The sequence below is a fragment of the Hyperolius riggenbachi genome, chromosome 1, assembly GCF_040937935.1.
Source record: "Hyperolius riggenbachi isolate aHypRig1 chromosome 1, aHypRig1.pri, whole genome shotgun sequence".
Classification (NCBI taxonomy): Eukaryota; Metazoa; Chordata; class Amphibia; order Anura; family Hyperoliidae; genus Hyperolius; species Hyperolius riggenbachi.
Genome location: NC_090646.1, coordinates 384,121,995 through 384,143,728, shown reverse-complemented (window position 1 = coordinate 384,143,728; position 21,734 = coordinate 384,121,995). Strand labels below are relative to the sequence as shown.

Genomic DNA, 21,734 nt, shown 5'->3' with positions numbered 1-21,734 from the left:
AAATCCAGGGAGGTGCATTTCTGTTATAATTCTACTGCAAATTGTATGAGATATCGAGTTTGATAGCTTTCCAGGTGCATTTCTCAGACCAAACACACTAAATTAATTTCAAAAGTAGAAATCTAGCAGAGTTTTCAAAAGCAAGGTACTGAAAAGGTTTCAAATTCTTCAGTCAATGCATCAATTTTAGAGAGATTGGTATATATTAGAAAAAAACTCTTTGCAGTGTATTTAACTTTCAATAGGCTAAGTATCTTACAAAGATACTTTAATAGTCTCCACCAACTTATGTAAGCCTCATCATAGACATAACTGACAAAGCATAAAATGTCTTTCTCAGAAACGCAGTTGAAAGCATGCAATGTCATAAGTATGGTATAGTGGTTCTTCTGGTTGCGAAACTGACCGAGGAAAGGGAAGAGTTTGCATTGTTGAGAAAATGATGCTGTCTGAGGAAAGGGAAGAATATACATTGTTCTGAGTGTGACACTGAGGAAAAGGAAGCGTACGCATTGTTCTGTGTGCAACACTGACTTGAGGTAAGAGACAAACATACATTACTTGAGTGCTGTAATAAACAATACATTAGTCACATCATCTGTATATCCTCCCACCAAAGCATAACATTTAAAGTAACTTTCAATATGTAATAAAGAGATAAATCAACTTACCACATTACTACACGTTTTGTACCGGATATTTCGACCTTCACAGCTTCTGTAAGATTAAAGGGAAGCAGGTAAATATTACAGTGAAGGAACACTTATGGAATGAAAATCAATAGAAAATCTGACACTGCAATGATTATTCTAGACTAATTAAATAATGGTATGAGAGTCACAAGCACTTTGCTAATAAATAAGAACATTTTATGTCCCTGCGATTTAGATGTATATATTTAGTTAGCAATACATATTCCTTATAATATAATTACAGTGGTGTGAAAAACTATTTGCCCCCTTCCTGATTTCTTATTTTTTTGCATGTTTGTCACACTTAAATGTTTCTGCTCATCAAAAACCGTTCACTATTAGTCAAAGATAACATAATTGAACACAAATTGCAGTTTTAAATGATGTTTTTTATTATTTAGTGCAGTGGTTCTCAAACTTTTCCGGGTCAAGGCACCCTTGATGACTCAGAAAATTTTTCGAGGCACCCCTTGACAAAAACCGTTACCAAAATGCAAGCTCATCATTTTATGCAGCAAATATGGCCCAAGAATATGCATTACAAACACCATATTGGACATCTCCCTTTTAGTTACATGGCATCCTAGTTAGGCATCTAACTAGCAACCCTTTAGATAGGCATTATCCTGGATTCATTTCTAGTGCCCCTTTTTAGTTATACAGTTTCCCTTCTAGGTCGTTGGTGCTCTTCTCATCATGGTAGACAAAGTACCTATTTAGATAGGCAGTAGGCCACTATAGATTGTCTGCATGCCCTTTTAGGTAGGTAATGACAACTATTGAATTGCTCTGACTTTAGTCAGGCAGCTTAGCAGAGTGAGTGTGCTTGGGGAGCAAAAGGAGGGTGCTGCTGAAAGACAGTGCTGGGGAGCTGAAAGACAGTGCTGGGGAGCTGGGTGAGAGTGCTGGGGAGCTGGGTGAGAGTGCTGGGGAGCTGGGTGAGAGTGCTGGGGAGCTGGGTGAGAGTGCTGGGGAGCTGGGTGAGTGTGCTGGGGAGCTGAGTGAGTGTGCTGGAGAGAAGAATGAGAGTGCTGGTGAGCTGGGTGAGTGTGCTGGGAAACTGGGTGAGTGTGCTGGGGAGCTGAGTGAGTGTGCTGGAGAGAAGAATGAGTGCTGGGGAGCTGAGTGAGTGTGCTGGGGAGCTGAGTGAGTGTGCTGGGGAGCTGAGTGAGAGTGCTGGAGAGAAGAATGAGAGTGCTGGGGAGCTGGGTGAGTGTGCTGGGGAGCTGGGTGAGTGTGCTGGGGAGAAGAATGAGAGTGCTGGGGAGCTGAGTGAGTGTGCTGGGTAGCTGGGTGAGAGTGCTGGGTAGCTGGGTGAGAGTGCTGGGGAGCTGAGTGAGTGTGCTGGGGAGCTGAGTGAGTGTGCTGGGGAGCTGGGTGAGAGTGCTGGGGAGCTGGGTGAGAGTGCTGGGGAGCTGGGTGAGAGTGCTGGGGAGCTGGGTGAGAGTGTTGGGGCGCTGGGTGAGAGTGTTGGGGCGCTGGGTGAGTGTGCTGGGGAGCTGGGTGAGTGTGCTGGAGAGAAGAATGAGAGTGCTGGGGCGAAGAAGGAGAGTGCTGGGGAGCTGAGTGAGTGTGCTGGGGAGCTGAGTGAGTGTGCTGGGGAGCTGAGTGAGTGTGCTGGGGAGCTGAGTGAGTGTGCTGGGGAGCTGAGTGAGTGTGCTGGGGAGCTGAGTGAGTGTGCTGGGGAGCTGAGTGAGTGTGCTGGGGAGCTGAGTGAGTGTGCTGGGGAGCTGGGTGAGTGTGCTGGGGAGAAGAATGAGAGTGCTGGGGAGCTGAGTGAGTGTGCTGGGGAGCTGAGTGAGTGTGCTGGGGAGCTGAGTGAGTGTGCTGGGGAGCTGAGTGAGTGTGCTGGGGAGCTGAGTGAGTGTGCTGGGGAGAAGGATGAGAGTGCTGGGGAGAAGGATGAGAGTGCTGGGGAGCTGGTTGAGTGTGCTGGGGAGCTGGTTGAGTGTGCTGGGGAGCTGGTTGAGTGTGCTGGGGAGAAGAATGAGAGTGCTGGGGAGCTGAGTGAGTGTGCTGGGGAGCTCAGTGAGTGTGCTGGAGAGAAGAATGAGAGTGCTAATCGGGGAGAGAAAGATACAGCAGTCACTGATTGTGCACACGTTGAAGAGGCAGGCAGACAGTGTGAGAATTCTCATACAGTATTGTACTTTGCTCTCCGTGGTGTGCAGAGAAGACCTGCATGATGCAGTTAGTTGTCATTACCTCCTGTGGTTCACAAACTAGCTGTACTCCGTGGGGAGGCAGGGCTAACTCTATCTCTATCCTGTCTGCTATTGATCCTCTCCAGTCCCCCTTGCCTCCCACTGTGCTGTCACTGTAGAGGGGGCAGGGAGAGATTTAAGGCCCGTACTCACGGGCTGCAAATGTTGCCTGTCGCCAGCACACGTGAGCGTGTGGGCGACAGGCCGGCGACAGCTTCTCGCCAGGTCCCTCCGCGTACACACGCGGAAGAGGGACCAGCGGCGAGGCGGAAGCTGTCGCCGACGTTCCTCCTCCCCCCGCCGGAAGCTCCATTTGATACAATGGAGGTTGCTGTCGCTAGTCCGCGTACTCACGCGGACTAGCGACAGTTGCGGGGGAGGTGCGGCGGCGACTGTCGCCATGCGATTGAAAGTTTCAATCGCATGGCGACATGAGCGGCGGGCGACAGTTCGGGGTGCGCGCGCGTGCGGCGGCCCATACTCACGAGCGACCTGTCGCCGCAACACGCGCGCGCCGTGTGTTGAGGCGACAAAAGTCCCTCGTGAGTATGGGCCATTACTCACAGCGCCCACAGGCACAGCCAGTCCAGCATCTAGCTGTACTGAGCAGAGCAGGACTGAGTCCTGCGTGATTAGGGACACGTGACTCTAGGGCAGCCGCGGCACCCCTGGGAACTGCTCACGGCGCACCAGGGTGCCGTGGCACCCAGTTTGAGAACCTCTGATTTAGTGAGAAAAAAAACTCCAAACCTACATGGCCCAGTGTGAAAAAGTGATTGCCCCCCTTGTTTAAAAATAACTTAATTGTGGTTTATCACACCTAAGTTCAATTTCTGTAATCACCCCCAGGCCTGATTACTGCCATACCTGTTTCAATCAAGAAATCACTTAAATAGGAGCTGACACAGAGAAGTAGACCAAAAGTACCTCAAAAGCTAGACATCATGCCAAGATCCAAAGAAATTCAGGAACAAATGAGAACAAAAGTACTGTAATTGAGATCTATCAGTCTGGTAAAGGTTATAAAGCCATTTCTAAAGCTTTGGGACTCCAGCGAACCACAGTGAGAGCCATTATCCACAAATGGCAAAAACATGGAACAGTGATGAACCTTCCCAGGAGTGGCCGGCCGACCAAAATTACCCCAAGAGCGCAGAGAAAACTCATCCGAGAGGCCACAAAAGACCCCAGTACAACATCTAAAGAACTGCAGGCCTCACTTGCCTCAATTAAGGTCAGTGTTCACGACTCCACCATAAGAAAGAGACTGGGCAAAAACTGCCTGCATGGCAGATATCCAAGGCGTAAACCACTTTTAAGCAAAAAGAACATTAAGGCTCGTCTCAATTTTGCTAAAAAACATTTCAATGATTGCCAAGACTTTTGGGAAAATACCTTGTGGACCGACGAGACAAAAGTTGAACTTTTTGGAGGGTGCGTGTCCCATTACATCTGGCGTAGAAGTAACACAGCATTTCAGCAAAAGAACATCATACCAACAGTAAAATATGGTGGTGGTAGTGTGATGGTCTGTGGTTGTTTTGCTGCTTCAGGACCTGGAAGGCTTGCTGTGATAGATGGAACCATGAATTCTACTGTCTACCAAAAAATCCTGAAGGAGAATGTCCGGCCATCTGTTTCTCAACTCAAGCTGAAGCGATCTTGGGTGCTGCAGCAGGACAATGACCTAAAATACACCAGCAAATCCACCTCTGAATGGCTGAAGAAAAACAAAATCAAGACTTTGGAGTGGCCTAGTCAAAGTCCTGATCTGAATCCTATTGAGATGTTGTGGCATGACCTTAAAAAGGCGGTTCATGCTAGAAAACCCTCAAATAAAGCTGAATTACAACAATTCTGCAAAGATGAGTGGGCCAAAAGTCCTCCAGAGCGCTGTAAAAGACTTGTTGCAAGTTATCGCAAACACTTGATTGCAGTTATTGCTGCTAAGGGTGGCCCAACCAGTTATTAGGTTCAGGGGGCAAATTCTTTTTCACACAGGGCCATGTAGGTTTTGAGTTTTTTTTCTCACTAAATAATAAAAACCATCATTTAAAACTGCATTTTGTGTTCAATTATGTTATCTTTGACTAATAGTTAACGGTTTTTGATGAGCAGAAACATTTAAGTGTGACAAACATGCAAAAGAATAAGAAATCAGGAAGGGGGCAAATAGTTTTTCACACCACTGTATATCATTGAACAGCAAAAGATTTTACAGTTTGAGCTTAAATGAACACTTGTCAAAGCATATTCAGTGAAGGTGTCCAGAAATGACTTCACAAACCACTAATCTTCCTCACCAGGTTTAATAATCAAATTTAACTTCAATTTCTGAAGTAAAATGTGGTCTACCTATCTGTAATGGACCAATGGTGAAGTATAGATGAGGACATGCCCACATTTAGCTTCAGGAACCGAAGTCAAAATTTGCGTATTGGAACTTTGTGTGCCTTATTTACTAATACACGGCCAGAGATACCCAAGTAACTCCACTGGAGAAATTATAAGTGATCCAGGAAATCTGTACTCGATTTTTAGGCTTCAAATAATTTATTGGACAAATCTCAATTTCACAACAAACATACAAGCTGTTGGGTATCCCGATAGTGCAACAATACGTTTACAACAATATGAACTAATGAATACAAATGAACGGTCATGCAGCTTTTCAAAAGGAAGTAAGAGGTACACACAGAAGTCAAAATTCGAATGCAGGAGAAATCACAGAATAGCCTATTAGCGTGCCAATGGCAAATAAGGGCTGCAAGGTTAGACAGATAGGGCAGAGGAAAGCCGACCCAGTAAATCTGTGCAAGAAAGCAAAGGCTGCCAGATTTTGGTAAAATCCTCCATTGTGTCATTGACAATTGTTAGTAACTGATCTGATATGAGGATACTCGTGAGGACAGGGCGAGTGTAGGTTGAAGCCATTGAATAGTGATGTGTAATCTGGCAGCCTTAGCAATGTGATGAGTTAGCCTGTGCTGAGGGTACTTCCAACCCCCATGGCTTATCACTTATAGTAACAGTGTATCAGTAGAAGTAGATTTCCCCAACGCAGTATTCATAAGTTAAGTCATTTCAGCCCAATAGTGCTTGACTACAGGGCAGATCCACGACATGTGGACAAACAAACCAATCCAACCACCAGTGCTGCTCGGATACCCCTTTTCAAAATCCAGATCCGATTTGGATCCGGATACCCAGATAACCAATCCGGGTCAGATATCCGAGTTCAAAACTTTCTGATCCGAATCGGATATCCGACCCTAGTATCTTCGATATCCGGGCAAATTCAGATATCCGGATAGAAAAAACAGAAGTGGCCTTTAAAATGCTTTAAAAACGTTTTTAAGGGTATATGAGGCATGTAGCATCATTATTTTGTAAAAAGGGAAAACAAATTGATGATGTGGGGACTTAAAATCCCCCCCCCCCCCCAAAAAAAATGGCTGTCAATTAACATTAGGCCTAGGTTCCAGACAGCGGTCGTGCAGTCCACATTGGGCTTGATTCACAAAGCGGTGCTAACCTACTTAGCACGTCTAAAGTCTTTAGACGTGCTAACCAGGGTGCTAAGTAGGTTAGCACCGGATTTCTCAATCAGATCGCGCGCTAAGTCCCATAGGCTTTAATGGGCACTTCGCGTGGAGTGCCCTGCGCATAACTTTGCGTGCGGAGTGCATAACTGCGTGTAACTTTGCACGCGATGCGCAATGCATTTTAGACGCGCTAAGGGGCTTTTCACAGGCGTGCTAACAGTTAGCCCATTGTGTCCAAAGTCCAACCGCACAACTGGGATATGACAGTTTTCAGCCAAGACACCTCCAAAAAATTACGCAGCAATTGTGTTTTGGGTTAAATATAGGTGGTATCAGTGGCCTGTGGCACCCTGGCCTGGCAGTGGGAGCTGCACAGGCAGCAGGGGCAGGGCAATGCAGCAGCAGCAGGTGTAATGTGTGCCAGGAGCATGCTGGACGTGGCATGTTGCAATTGGCACTTAGCACGTGTCACTTGCCACTTGTCACATGCAAGTGCCACGTGACATGTGGCAAGTGCCACGTGACACGTGGCAAGTGCCACTTGACAAGTGCCACGTGACAAGTGCCGAGTGACAGTCAGACAGCAGAGGAGAAGACACTAGTGGCTGGATAGTGTAATGGTTAAGGGCTCTGCCTCTGACACAGGAGACCAGGGTTCAAATCTCGGCTCTGCCTGTTCAGGAAGCCAACACCTATTCAGAAGAAGACCTTGGGCAAGTCTCCCTAACACTGCTACTGCCTATAGAGCGCGTCCTAGTGGCTGCAGCTCTGGCGCTTTGAGTCAGCTAGGAGAAAAGCGCGATATAAATGTTCTGTGTTTGTTTAGTGCACACTGTCACACTGCCACTGCTCACAGCACAGCAGTTCTGTAGAAAGCTAACACAGTAGTACTACTACTCTAACAACTACTAGCAATGACTGCAGTACTACAGTACTAACTACACAATAACACAGTGATCCTATCCCCTAATCCCTAACTTAACCTATACCTAAAGCTAATAGCTGGCCAGCAGGCAGCAGCTGGCCTGGTCTGTGCATTGTACACACACAGACACATAGCAGCTGCCTGCAGCACACACACTGTCACACAAATGACATCAAGCTAATTAATGATTTAACAATAGCGTAGTGATAGTGAAGGGGTTAATCACTGAACAGCTTTCAGTTTATCACTGCTAGGCCAGCAGCACTGCAGCACACACTGACTGTCACACTATGACATCAATAATGACATCAATAAAGCTAGTTAACGATTTAACAATAGTGTAGTGATAGTAGTGAAGGGGTTAATCACGGAACAGCTTTAGGTTTATAACTGTGTACAGCCCTTGGTAGGCCACCAGCACTGGAGCATGTCTCTCAGTGAGCATTCAGCAAGCTAAGACGATATGTCTCATCATGGCAGCCCTCCTTATTATACAGGGGGGCTGGCCAGTGTTGACTGATTGGCTCAATGAGGTCAGATGGGGCTGGCCAGGGTTCCCCTCTGTGATTGGTTGCTAGGGCTTCTGCTGGGAGCCCTCTGATTGGCTCCAGGACGTCATCTTCTTAGTTACAGTATTTTGGATCCGGATATCCGTGTTATGCGGCCAAATATCCGCAGATAGCTAGCCGGATTTTTAAAAAAATCCAGAATCGGATAGTGTAAAAAAGTTCGGATATCCGGATTAATCCTGATGAGCAGCACTGCCAACCACAACCCATGAAGCATAATTTTGACCAGAGGTGCCAAGCTATCATTGGACTCGAAGCTGTGTGATACTTTGGTTACTCATTGCCTGATGAAGCGGGATGTTGCCCATGAAACGCGTTGCAGTTTTTATTTAGGAGTATGTAAATAAATTGTTGTTTCTTCAATCAACAGAATTTTGTCTGTTTTAGTGTGGCTGGTCCACCACTGCCACCTGAACATTTTTAAGCCTTTTATCGAATTTTATCCTGTTGGCGCCTCTGTACTTCCATACAATTTTGACTTGGCGGGGAGATAGTATGGATCTGGAGTGAGGTAAGTGTGGTGAAGGGCTTTATAATTTATTTCAATATGTGAAATGTAGCTACAGCACTTTGCTAATGTAAGTGCACTGGATTTTTTGTAAAAGTATCTGTTATTGCAGAGCAAAAGATCACAGCTCTTTCTAGGGTCATATTGAAACATTTAGCAGCTGTTTTATTGCAATCTCCTGCAGATTTCAACAATGAGAATTTTGACACCCCATCTTAAAGCGGAATATAACCCTGCATTTCAACTTTGCTTTAAAATATTATTTACAGCATATTATATGCAAAAAGCATTTTTTTTTACTAGACCAGCATTGGAAGGGTTAAACACAGGTTTAAAGTTCGGTGGAGAGATATGCAGAAGTTCAGATTGTTACATTCTATTTAGTTATATGTATCTATTGATAAATGTTACACACTCTTTGGCTGTCCTCCAAGTTCCTTCTCAATCAGAGAGAGTGAGTCACATTCAACACTTAGATACATTTATGTAAACAAAATGTATCTATTTCAGCTTCGGATGCGTCTGCAGAAATCTCCAGGAACTTTAAAGCCCTGTGTAACCCTTCCAATGCTGGTCTAGTAAAAAAAAAATGCTGGTTGCATATAATATACTGTAAATAATGTTTTAGAGCAAAGTTGAAATGCAGGGTTATATTCCGCTTTAATAGCAAAATAAGTAAATACATAAATAAGGGTTAGTGCTCATTAATTAAAGCGGAATATAACCCTGCATTTCAACTTTGCTTTAAAACATTATTTACAGTATATTATATGCAACCAGCATTTTTTTTTTAATAGACCAGCATTGGAAGGGTTACACAGGGCTTTAAAGTTCCTGGAGATTTCTGCAGACGCATCCGAAGCTCAGATAGTTACATTTTGTTTACATAAATGTATCTAAGTGTTGAATGTTACACACTTTGGCTGTCCTCCAGCTCAGTCAGAGAGATGAGTCACATTCAACACTTAGATACATTTATGTAAACAAAATGTAACTATCTGAGCTTCGGATGCGTCTGCAGAAATCTCCAGGAACATTAAAGCCCTGTGTAACCCTTCCAATGCTGGTCTAGTAAAAAAAACATGCTGGTTGCATATAATATACTGTAAATAATGTTTTAGAGCAAAGTTGAAATGCAGGGTTATATTCCGCTTTAAGCACTTCACTGTTAGTTTCACCTCTCCCTAGTACAGTTTTCAACATATAGTGAGGTAGGCAGCCTCCTTCCCCTTCTAGGTGCCTCTCACCATCTTTGCACCTGGGGCAATATTACTGCTACATAGTTTCAGCAGCCCTAGCTTCCGTAGAATAATGTGAACACATAAACTATGAACTAACAGAATATATCAGTTAGGACTTTCCTGAATTAGGGGGCAGCACTACCTTTCAAGCACCAGAGACTAATTGGTCGGAGAGTGGGAGGAGCTTGCATCCACCACTACCTACAACACAATGAGGAAAGCTTAGACCATTGTTTCCCAACCCTGTCCTCAAGGCCCACCAACAGTGCATGTTTTGTAAAAAGCCACAGAGGTAGTTAATCAGCTCTGCTGGGGCGCTAATTACCTCACCTGTGCATGTTTGTGGTTTTCTGCAAAACATACTGTTGGTGGGCCTTGAGGACAGGGTTGGGGAAATCTGGGTTAGACTACCAGGGCAGTGCTGCACTAGTGAGAAATAAAACAACCAACTTCTATAGATAAACTCTTGCAGTGCATGTGACATGCACATGCAGTCACACAACCATTAACGCACAATCCTCTCAGCAACCTTCGCTATGATCTCCTACAACCCAGGTGACTGTAGCCAAACCTAACCACTAAATAGCAGACTTTATTTAACTAATTCACCCCAGGTCTACTTATTATATTCCTATTTGGGGTGTTTTACAGTACTTACGCGTAATAAGGTCCAATGTTTCTGGTCTACCAGGACACTTGAAAAAAAGATTGTATCAGGTTTCCCTACAATGCATCTTTAAAGATGTGAAATGTTGTAATATGTCATTGGATTCCACAAGGGCATCTGAAAAGTCCTCTGTGTGCAGTGATGTCTCTGTAGGATGTAAGCACCCTGCTGGACAACCTCTCATCAGATGCACCAAATGTGTCTACCCCCAGCCTTTAGCTTGTAAGCCTCTGGCAGGGCCCTCCTCCCTAGTGCTTCTAGCTTGATTATGCAATCTTACTGATTGTCACCCCTCTTGTGGACTAGAACAGTCTCTATTTTTACCAAAGACACTGAACTACTGTTATCAAAGACATTTGCATGATCTTGTTTTGTTGTGAGCTACTTGTATGTCCTACCTTCTATGTTAACCCTTTTATCTATTGTGCAGCGCTGCGCAATATGTTGGCGCTTTATAAATACATTAAATAATAATAGTAAAATAAGAATAATTACCAGGAGGGTTTAAAGCACATTGGGCAAGCTGCCTTTACTGAGGAACTGCTGAGGGGAATGGCTTGTTAAAAGCCCCATTAACCATAAGATATGGTGACTCAGTGGGCTAGTGGTTTATTTTCCTCTACTGGTAAAACTGTGCTAAACCCTTAAGGTAGCCATACACTGGTCGATTTGCCATTAGATCGACCAGCTGACAGATCCCTATCTGATCGAATCTGATCAGAGAGGGATCGTATGGCTGCCTTTACTGCAAACAGATTGTGAATCGATTTCAGCCTGAAACCGATCACAATCTGTAGAGCCGCCGCTGCCCCCTGTCCCCCCCCCCCTTCATACATTACCTGAAGCTGGCTCCGGGTCCTCTTCTCCACGCTGCACCCCGCACCGCATCCCAGCGTACACTGTGTCACTCCGTGACCAGGAAGTTCAAATAGAGCGCCCTCTATCTGAACTTCCTGGTCACTGCAGTGACACAGGAAGTTAATGTACGCTGGGATGGAAGCAAGAGAGAAGCGCGGAGAAGATGCGGAGAAGACGCGGAGAAGATGCCCGGGAGCCAGCGTCATGCAATGTATAACTGTATTGGATCGGCCGCCGCTAGCGATGAGCTCCCTACCCACGGGCGATCGACGGAAGTAACCCGCACGGCGCGATCGACGGACCGATCCGATTTCGGGAGGAAATCGGATCGGCGGGTGCGTTTAGCGCAAACGATTGGCAGCAGATTCGATCCCAGTGATCGAATCTGCTGTCGAATCGGCTGCAAATCGGGCCAGTGTATGGCCAGCTTTATTCACTTGCAAGTTAATGAAAAGCTGGTCTGTTGCTGGCACTAGCACATGATGCAATTAAAAGGCGCCATGCATGGCTCATCACTAGCATTTTCTCGTGTGCAATGATTCCCCTTGCATGCCAAGTCGTATGAGAACAATAGCCTCCCCAACATGGCGGAGCACCCCCCCCCCCCAAAAAAAAAGAAAAAACCCCACAGATACGGCATGTACATAATTTAGAATCCAATATTTCAATGCGTCTAAAGTTAGAAAAATTAAGATGTTCCCTTTTTAATTAATACTGTAATGTAACGTGTATTAACCACTTCCCTTGCCCCCGGACAAGAAACTACGTCCCTGTATTTCCCCATATCTTCTCGCAGGGTCGTAGCTACTATGTGCCTTGCTGCAGCGCACTCCCACTCATCCCCCCATGTAAGTTACCCTTTCCGATCGCTAGACGGGAGATCAATGAATGGGAACACAGTTCCTATTCATTGATTCAAGTCCCTGTGTGTATACTACACATAGGAAAGTTATGCGCAAGGATAGTAAAATTACATCTACAAACTTTTTATTAAAATACTTTTTTTTACATTTAAAAATGACCCCTTACCTATCACACTCCCCAATAGGTACCCCCAAATTTTTTTTTTGTAACACTACAAATCATACAATTAAAAAAAACAGGGACTGAACTTTTTAATATGTATGTCAAATGTTAAATTATGGGCTTCTAATTAGTGATGGATGCAAAACTGAAAAAATGCATCTTTATTTCCAAATAAAATATTAGCGCCATACATTGTACTCAGGAAAAATTATAAACATTGCAATAACCGGGACAAATGGGCAAATAAAATGTGTGGGTTTTAATTACGGTAGCACGTATTATTTTAAAACTATAATGGCCGAAAACTGAGAAATAATGAGTTTTTTCCTTTTTTTTTTCTTTTTAAAACACAGTTAGAATAAAATAATTCTCAGTAAAAAGTACACCCCAAAGAAAGCCTAATTAGTGGTGAAAAAACAAGATATAGATTGTTTCGCTGTGATAAGTAGTAATAAAGTTATAGGCAAATAAATGGAAAGAAGGAGCGCTGACAGGTGAAAATTGCTCTGTTTTTTTAAGGGGAAAAACCCTTGGAGGTGAAGTGGTGAAAGCTGTTTATTTCAACAGAGAAACAGTTAAGTTGAAAACGATGAGCTCTGAGTTTCAGAAAAGTCTCAAGAGAAAGGACCACTTTGGGTGTTTAGTCTGTGTTGTTGCTGAAGAAAAATGAATAATATCATGCTGGCCACATCATAGTTTCAACCTATAAACAGAGCAGACAGACATATTCAAATTACATTTCTGAATTATCCGTCAAAAGTCTACTGTCAGACTATAACAGGTTACAGTTTAAGGTTCTTCATGCAGGTTACAGTCTAGACTAGGCAATAAGAAGTTGTTATCCAGTTCCTGTTGAGTCTCATTGTCAGAAGATCTTTAAATGGAAATAGACAGCAAAGCTAACTCAGAACTGCTCCTGAAAGCAGGCTTTAGTAAAAGTCAGCCATCTGTCCAAACTGCTAGAAAATGAATGCTGAGGTTCACTGCTAGTAGATGAATATACTATTATGATTATTGATTTATATAGAGTAAGAAAACAAAATCTTTTAATGGGACAGTACTGAGGTTATGACACTTTGATACAATGATACAGTGTAAAGTAGTCCATGCACAGCTTGTATAAGAGTGTAAACTTGCTGTCCCATCAATATACCCCAATGCACAGCCATTAATAGCTAAACTGCCGGCAACAAACGTGAGTACACCCCTAAGTGAAGAGTATAAAAATTCTGCCCAATAAGAGGTTTCCGCTGTGCATGGTCTTGTTACTCATTAATATTACAAGGTCCAAGGTGTGAACAGGGAGAAGATGTGTCCACTCTCACAAACTCTCATACTGGTCACTGGGAGTTCAATATGGCACCTCATGGCAGAGAACTCTCTTAGGATCTTAGTTGCCAAGACCATACAGCAGTACAGATTACACTCAGATTGGGCCTCTCCATGGTCGAAAAAGTAGCTGATTGGACGTGGTCAGAGTCATATCCAGAGCTTGTCTTTTGCAAATAGATGTAGTATAAATGCTGGCAGCATTGTTGCAAAGGTTGAAGCGGAGGAGAGGGTAGGGTTGCTGGCCTGTCAGCGCTCAGACCATATTCTGCACACTGCATCAATTTGGTCTACATGGCTCCAAATGAATGCCTCCACGTATGAGGATGCGATTTTCATGTAACAAATGTGATTCTTTTGCGTTTCCACTCACTTACATTATATACCAGTCGCATATTTTTTGTTCTGCTGAAAAACTGCAGCCAAAAAAAAAGACAAACAACACAAGTGAAATGCGAAGCCATTGACTTGCATTAAATGCGTGTGAACATGAATTCACAACAACAGAAATCGCACACAAATTCTGTTATGTGTGAATGGTGCCTTAAACTGCTAGGAGGGAGATATGGCTGACTATGGTAAGGTTTAGATTATGAGTTCCTCTGAGGAACATGACTGTGTCATCCACAAAGGGTTGCAAAAAATGTCAGCGCTATACACATGCATAATATTGATACGTATGCAAATGTAAATATACAAGTATGTGTATGTTTATGCACTACATTGTCTTTATAGTAATCTCCAAGGGATCTGGCCAAGTAGTTTACAATATCAGAAGTGGTTATACATTATATTTATATACCGTAGTTACATGGCTGGGACCTGGGACTGAGTTTACTATAGCCAGAGGTTTACTATATCATAGTTTACTCTACTGAGATTGTACTGTGTATACAAATATATGCATGCGTACCTTTAGTTTTGGTGGACCTTTTACAATCATTGCCTTATGGGATATGATATGAGACATTGATGTCTATTTATAAAGAAAAGGTTAAGAATCTGACATGAAAGGTCACATTCTTAACACACAAAAATGCCACCATTCTATTTACAAAGACAAGAGGGACCCCCTGTCTAGAGCACAAAAATGGTCCTGCCAGAATCCAGCAGCAGCAAAAATCTAGAATTATAAACCTATGCCCGCCCGCCTGGTCCTATCCCTGATTTGTTATAAAGCTTGTACAGTACACTATAGATGTACTAGTCATGACAGTCACCTATTATCACATCCACTTTTGACCATAGGTTGCCTCTGGATCTTACTGAATCAGCCTGTGCCATTTGGATGTTGAGAAACAGACAAGGCTGCAGAAAAAGGCTAGTTTGGTAGGAGGTTGAAATGTGGAGCAGATGTTTTCCTGGGGCGACAGGTAGAGATAAAACTGGCACAATCATGGTTAACAACAGAAAATAAGGGGCTTGATTTAATAACCGGCGCTAAGCTGGTTAGTGTGCCCTAAGTGTTAGTGTGCGCAAACCACGGCATCAGATGGTTTGCGCCCACACATTTGAAACAATCCTGCCCAGAGTAATAGTGCGCGCTGCTGGCCCTTAAAAGTCACACCCGGTGTGATGAAAATGACATTAGTGTGCGGTGCGACGATAACGTTGCACCCGCTGGACTTCAAAAGTCGCACCCGGTGCGACGAAAATGGCGCATCGGGTGCCCTCGAAGTGGCGCATCATAGCGCTGCTTAACGCGCACCCAATGCGCCATTTTCGTCGCACCGGGTGCGACTTTTGAGGTCCAGCGGGTGCAACGTTATCGTCGCACCGCACACTAATTGTGCCACACCCACGCTGCGCACGCAGTGCACGGGGCTGCGTGCAAAGTAGGTTTGCGCACACTAGCGGCCAAAAAGGGCTTTTCACACCAGCACTAACACTTAGCGCCGGTTAGTGAATCAAGCCCAAGAACTGAACAGAGAAGGAGAGACAACATATATACCTGTACTATGAAAATGGAAACAGAGTCAAAGGTAAGTCGACAGCAAGAAGAGCAGGACACACCAAATGATGGATACAGCAGACATTGACAATAGCAAGGAAAGTAGCATAACAAATTCAGACAAGTCAATAGTAAAGAAATGTAAAACAATCAGGAAAGAAAAGGATGACCGCAAAGGCAAACCAACTAATAGTGAACCAGAAAGTGATAAAAAGACAGAACTAATGCTGGGCATACATGGCTCATTTTTAAGCCATTAAGATAGCTCGATAGATAATTTCCAACATGTCGGTTCTCCCACTCGATCGTTTCGCCGCTAGATTCAAGATAGCAGTGAATAGAAAAAAATAAGAAAACCGAGCGGAAGATAAGAGAATTGACTGCGGAATTGAGCGGCGAAACGATCAAACAGAAGACTTGAGCGGCAAAAACAAGCCTTGTATGCCCAGCATAAGATACATCCTAAAGAGGACAAGCCAAGATCAGGAGGTACAAAAACAGAAAAAATAATAACACACGAAAGTAATATCTACACCTCCAGCAGAAAAGCACAGGTCCATATACTCATCATAGAGTGCTGGGATATCAGGCATGGGTGGGTAAAAAGTGGGACAGGCAATCAAGATAGGACTGACAGGTAACTAATAAGAGATATATGTAGTGGGAGATTTAGATTGCAGGTATGAGTGTTCACAGCTGTAGCCCAGTACTGCATGCTCGCGTTCTGGGTTCAACAACTGCTTGTGGACATCACTGTCTGGTTTCTTAATATTGTTTGTATATTTGCTATCAGTTTGCTTCTGAACCAAAACTTTATACTGAATACACAGAAAGAATAAGGAAACGTGTCAGCAGGAAGTGTGTGTATGTGTGTGTTTCTGTGGGGTGGGTGTGGGGGTTGCCTTTCCATTTGTAGCAGTTTGTAGTTTAACAGTAGACAACTATAAACTGGGCAGAAGTTAACAATAGCATGCATCCTCCAGATAGTTTACCAGGAAATGGTGTCACCCTTTCTTCTTGTACTTCTATAAAGAGTACTGCCCTATATGACCCCAGGCCACCTGCTCCTCAGGGCTGCTGCTAGTAAAAAGAGTAGAATTCCTGGACATCACTATTCAGGAGGAATGGACTCGTAATACACTACAGGAAGCAATGCAAGTGCAGATCTGAAATTTGGCTCCTACACAATTGAAACAAAGTTCATATAAATCACCTCAGCTCAGTGACATGTGTTTTCCTTCCAATACTCACATAGCACAAAAGTATATTTATCTCAACGTGTTCTGAAATCATTTAAATGTGTCTCCAGGTTGGAGATCCAGCATGCCAACAACAACATGGAATAACCTTCACAAGCTATATTGTATCTCGACTCCTGTCCTGACGCTGTCACAGTCCATCTGAAATAAGTTACAGGCCTAACTAAGGAATTCCATACAACGCCATAAAATCCATAACAAATATGATATATGCACAATAACCAAAATATTTATAATTGCTTTATATAGGGTTTATGAAGGCTGGAGAAAAATGAAAAAGGAGATATATTTTTCCATAAAACTCAGTCAGATTCAGGCTTGCATTGCCTTACCTGGGCGTATAAATAGGGCAATAACAGACATCCTTGACTCTTACTTTTCTTACAATTCATAATAGTTGCTTTGCATGAAACTTCATGTGTTTTTTTTACGTGATTCAGCATAGAGATGGTCAATAAGATGCTAATAATGTTCGATTGCATGCAAATATAACACAAGATTTATGCAGCTTGGAATTGGGCAAATTAAAATTGGCAGGAAGTCGATTTGTTCGTATAAATTCCAAGCTGCACTCAGTGTGCATAGGGCTAGGTATACAGTGGGCGTTGCGTTTCCTGTAAAAGCAACAAATGGGAAATCTGCACCGCAGGTTATCTGCGCATTGCGTCACATACAGTGAAGCATACAGACAATGAAACATGCTTCACTGTCACTGTTAATGCACGCATTTTGCAGTAACGTAGTGCATGTAGTGGGTTGGGATGTTGCATGCCGTTAAACCGCACTGGCAACATCGCATAGGTGTTGGATTGCAGTGTAACATTTCTCGTTACAATGCAGCTGTTACGTCGCACTGCAACGCACCACTGTGAGCAAAACCAAGCCAGGATCATTAACATCCTTTTGACAAATCTCTGTTTTGCTATATGCAAATCATTGAGCCTTTTGTATGATTTTAGTGTTATTTAAAATTCACTCTTTACAAAAATTCAATAGTTTAAATGATTTTATTTTAGGTCGCATTCCCAGTGCCACGTTGCGGAGCTGCGTTATAAAGTCTTATGACGCAGCGTACCAATCCGCAATGCTAATCCTATGGGCCGTTCATAGTGTGACGTTAAAGTCGTGTTGAAAAAATGTTGCGTTGTGGTAACTCACTGCTTGCAGTGCATTACCTCTAAATGCAGACACGTTGCGTCTTTAACGTCTCATTAAAATGCAACATCCCACTGTGAATGTGACACAGCAGAAAAAGAAACATCCAAGGACATAGATAAATTGTCTCAGCACAAAATGCTGCCTGGAAGTCCATTATTTTATTATTGTCCTACCATGAAGGTGCTAAAAGGAACTCCTATTAGTAATGTTTATGTTTTTGGGTTACCTCTTATTAAATTGAATACATAGAAAAGAAACATTAAACAGCATAATCTATAAAAGTTAAAAAGACATTTACACAAGTGAGGCATTAACAACAGTTGTTTTTTCCCTGTAAAAACAGGAATGCAACGGAATGTAAATGTTGCACCACGTTATGTGACCATAGTGTAGCATGCAGTCAATAAAAGTATACTTCACTACCACTGTTAACACATGTTATACGGTAACGCACTGCATGCAATGGGTTGGGATAGTGTACTCTGTTGAGGCGCATTGGACCAGATGCACTTGAATAGAGTTACAGTGCGACTTTCTGTGTTTGAAATATCACTGTGAATTTAGCCTTAGAAAGAGTTAGGCAGCATTCTTCAGTTTCTTCTGCTATACCCTCACTTCCAGCCTACGACACACCAGAGCTAAAATGGGGAAAAGAAGTGCAGTTTCATAATGCCAGGCCCAGGGAATGATAGGCTGTTGGATTTCATCCTCATAACACTGAAAGCAGTTTTCTCCCATTTCTGAAAAAGAACACTGCTGCCTTGAAACAAACATTTACCAGAGCAGCAGCAAAACACTTAAAGGGATACTGTAGGGGGGTCGTCCTCGCTCCCGCTGATGGCACCAGGAGCGTACTGCGCAGGCCCAGTATGGTCTGTGCCTGCATCGTGCGCTCCTGGTGACATCAGCGGGAGTGAGGACACTGCAACGCAGTCGCAGTGGTTTTCAGACTTTAAAGTCTGAAATTCCAGAAGTGAACTCGAGGCGGGGCCAGAGCATCGGTGAGTGGCTGCGCGGGCACAGGATGTCTGCGGGGGACCATTAGAAGCCCCGGGTAAGTTCAACTCATTTTCCCCCGACCCCCCTACAGTATCCCTTTAAAACTTTTTGAACGGTGTTCTTTGTCTGGTGTAACAGTTACTAAAAAAACAATACTCTCTATATACAAACCACACCAACAGAAAGTTACATCATAATTAAATACTGTAGGGGGTTGGGGGAAAATTAGTTGAACTTACCCGGGGTTTCTAATGCCCCCCCGCAGACATCCTGTGCCCGCACAGCCACTCACAGATGCTCCGGCTCCGCCTCCGGTTCACTTCTGGAATTTCCGACTTTAAAGTCTGAAAACCACTACGCCTGCGTTGCCGTGTCCTCGCTCCTGCTGATGTCACCAGGAGCGTACTGCGCAGGCCCAGTATGGTTTGTGCCTGTGCAGAAGTGATGCGGAGGCAGGGCCGGAGCATTGATGAGTGGCTGCGTGGGCACAGGATGTCTGCGGGGGACCATTAGAAGCCCCGGGTAAGTTCAACTCATTTTCCCCCGACCCCCCTACAGTATTCCTTTAAGGATCATATGAACCTTGAGAATTATACACTCCATAAAATTTTTAAAGCTACAAAAAAAACAGACTTAGGAGATATTTTTTTTAAATGAATTCCAGTGTGCAACTTACCCACTTGCATGCTAGCACAGAATGTTACCAACATAACAAATATAAGGTTATGAGTGGTAGAAAAATATTTGGAAATGGTGAAGGCATAAACCAAAGACAGAAAACTGAGATTCATCTGCTGAAAAAGAAACGTATGGGATTATGACAGTTATTTAATCTTCGAGATGAGTATACACAGATGATTACAAGACAGATCCCATTTAAACAAACACACAGACACACACTTGTATGCAGGAGAAATGTCCCAGAGATTATCTGGTTTATTTTCTTATCAAGCTATATCATCAAAAGTGTTTTGACTTATCCCGTTAGCAGATGTAATTTATAAAACTTAGCTGTGGCTGTATAGCCGCTAGAGGGAGAAGTCTCCGATGGAACGCACGGAAGCAGGTATGTATCTGCCCGCCACTCGCTGCCCACCACAGCCCCACAGACACTTACGAGCTGGAGGGGAGCGCAGAGGGGAGAGCCCCGAGGTGAGGGAGAGGGGGGAACTACCCCTATCCCCGCCGACTGTGGGCAAGGCTTTTCCCTCATGCTGCCACCCCTCCAGCACCCACAAAACGGCCCCGAGCGGGCCCCAGGGGGGGGGCGGGCCCCCCCGCAAGCGCAGGGGCTGCAGGGCCTATTCCTACGCCCCTGGGTTGCTGCATACGGCAGGGATGCGGCCGCGGACTTTTTCATGCTCCCCCCCCCCCACCATATGCGGCAACTGCAGATTCTCCAGTCCGGCTAGGAAGTTTCAGCACCTGCCCTATAAGGCGACACCTGGCATATAAGGCGACCCCCAACTTTTGATGAGATTTTCCTGGGTTAAAAAGTAGTCTTACATGTCAGAATACACAGTACTTTGTATAATCTAAGCTGATTGTAAAACATTGATGGATTTTAAAATCAGACACAAACAGATGGCCTGGGGACTCAAATGCAGCCCACAGAGCCGTTTATTGGCCTTAGACTTCTTGCAATCCTGCTGATCCTCTGCCTCTAATACTTTCAGCCATAGACCCTGAACAAGCATGCAGCAGATCAGGTGTTTGACATTATTGTCAGATTAGCGGCATGCTTGCTTCTGGTGTCATTCAGACACTACTGCAGCCAAACAGATCAGCAGGGCTGCCAGACAACTGGTATTGTTTAAAAGGAAATAAATATGGCAGCTTCCATATCCCTCTCACTTCAGTTGTGCTTTAAAGGGTAGATTAAAAAGTAAGTACAGTATTTAATTGTATCTCAATGGTACTCACTAGACATTCACCCCGAAGAACAAAATTGTGAATGCACATTTACGTCCAGATTTGCACATGTGAACTATTGCTTGTAATTACCAGCAGTAAACTTTTTCACCATAATGTCCTTTCAACGAAAGTTAACTAGGTTGGAATGGACAAAAGTGTTGGCGTTTACCCTGATGTTCGTAAACGTGTGCTAGCGTCGTGTTTAAGCATTCATGACCCCGTGGGGTCGCATATGCCTCCATGCGGGTTTACGGATGATCTGGTAAATCACACCGTGGGAATTTCATCCATCATTAGTGCTCACAATCTTATCTATCCATCACACTATCATACCAATTTTGGAAGAAGCCAGTTAACCTACCAACATGGTTTCAGTACATGGGAGGATGCTAGAGCCCACAGAGGAAACTATGAAAACAATCCCAGCAAGGGCAACATCTGCAAGGAGTTTGTATGTTCTCCCTGTGTCTGCGTGGGTTTTCTCCGGGCACTCTGGTTTCCTCCCACAGCCCAAAAACATACAGATAAGTTAATTGGCTTCCCCCTAAAAATTGGCCCTAGACTACAATACATACATAGACATATGACTATGGTAGGGACTAGATTGTGAGCCCTTCTGAGGGACAGTTAGTGACAAGACAATATATCCTCTGTACAGCACTGCGTAATATGTCGGCGCTATATATTGTAAATAAATAAGGAGGGAACACACAGTACAACCACCATCCAGATTGTGTTTGGCTAGGTTTGACCACTCTAGCAGTGGAAGGCAAGAGAGGTCACTGCTTTTATTTTCGGCTTATATCATTGGAGGTTTTACCAATTTCCTTTTTCAGCTGACACAATAAGTGAAGGTAATTATCCCAAACAGGGAAACAGAGAGCAATAA

The 21,734-nt window shown here is 43.9% G+C and overlaps 1 protein-coding gene across 6 annotated transcripts in view; it reads right to left on the bottom strand.

Annotated features, from left to right (window-relative positions):
* Window positions 1-21,734, bottom strand: part of ADAMTSL1 (ADAMTS like 1) — a 529,495-nt gene that overhangs the window by 412,612 nt on the left and 95,149 nt on the right. For all 6 annotated transcript variants that reach the window (XR_011020540.1, XR_011020539.1, XM_068234383.1 and 3 more), the window contains exon 3: window positions 672-717. Coding sequence is in view for 4 of the 6 variants with exons in the window: in XM_068234383.1 (XP_068090484.1) it covers window positions 672-717 (46 nt within the window). In the remaining 2 variants the exon portion in view is untranslated. The remainder of the gene's footprint in view (window positions 1-671; window positions 718-21,734) is intronic.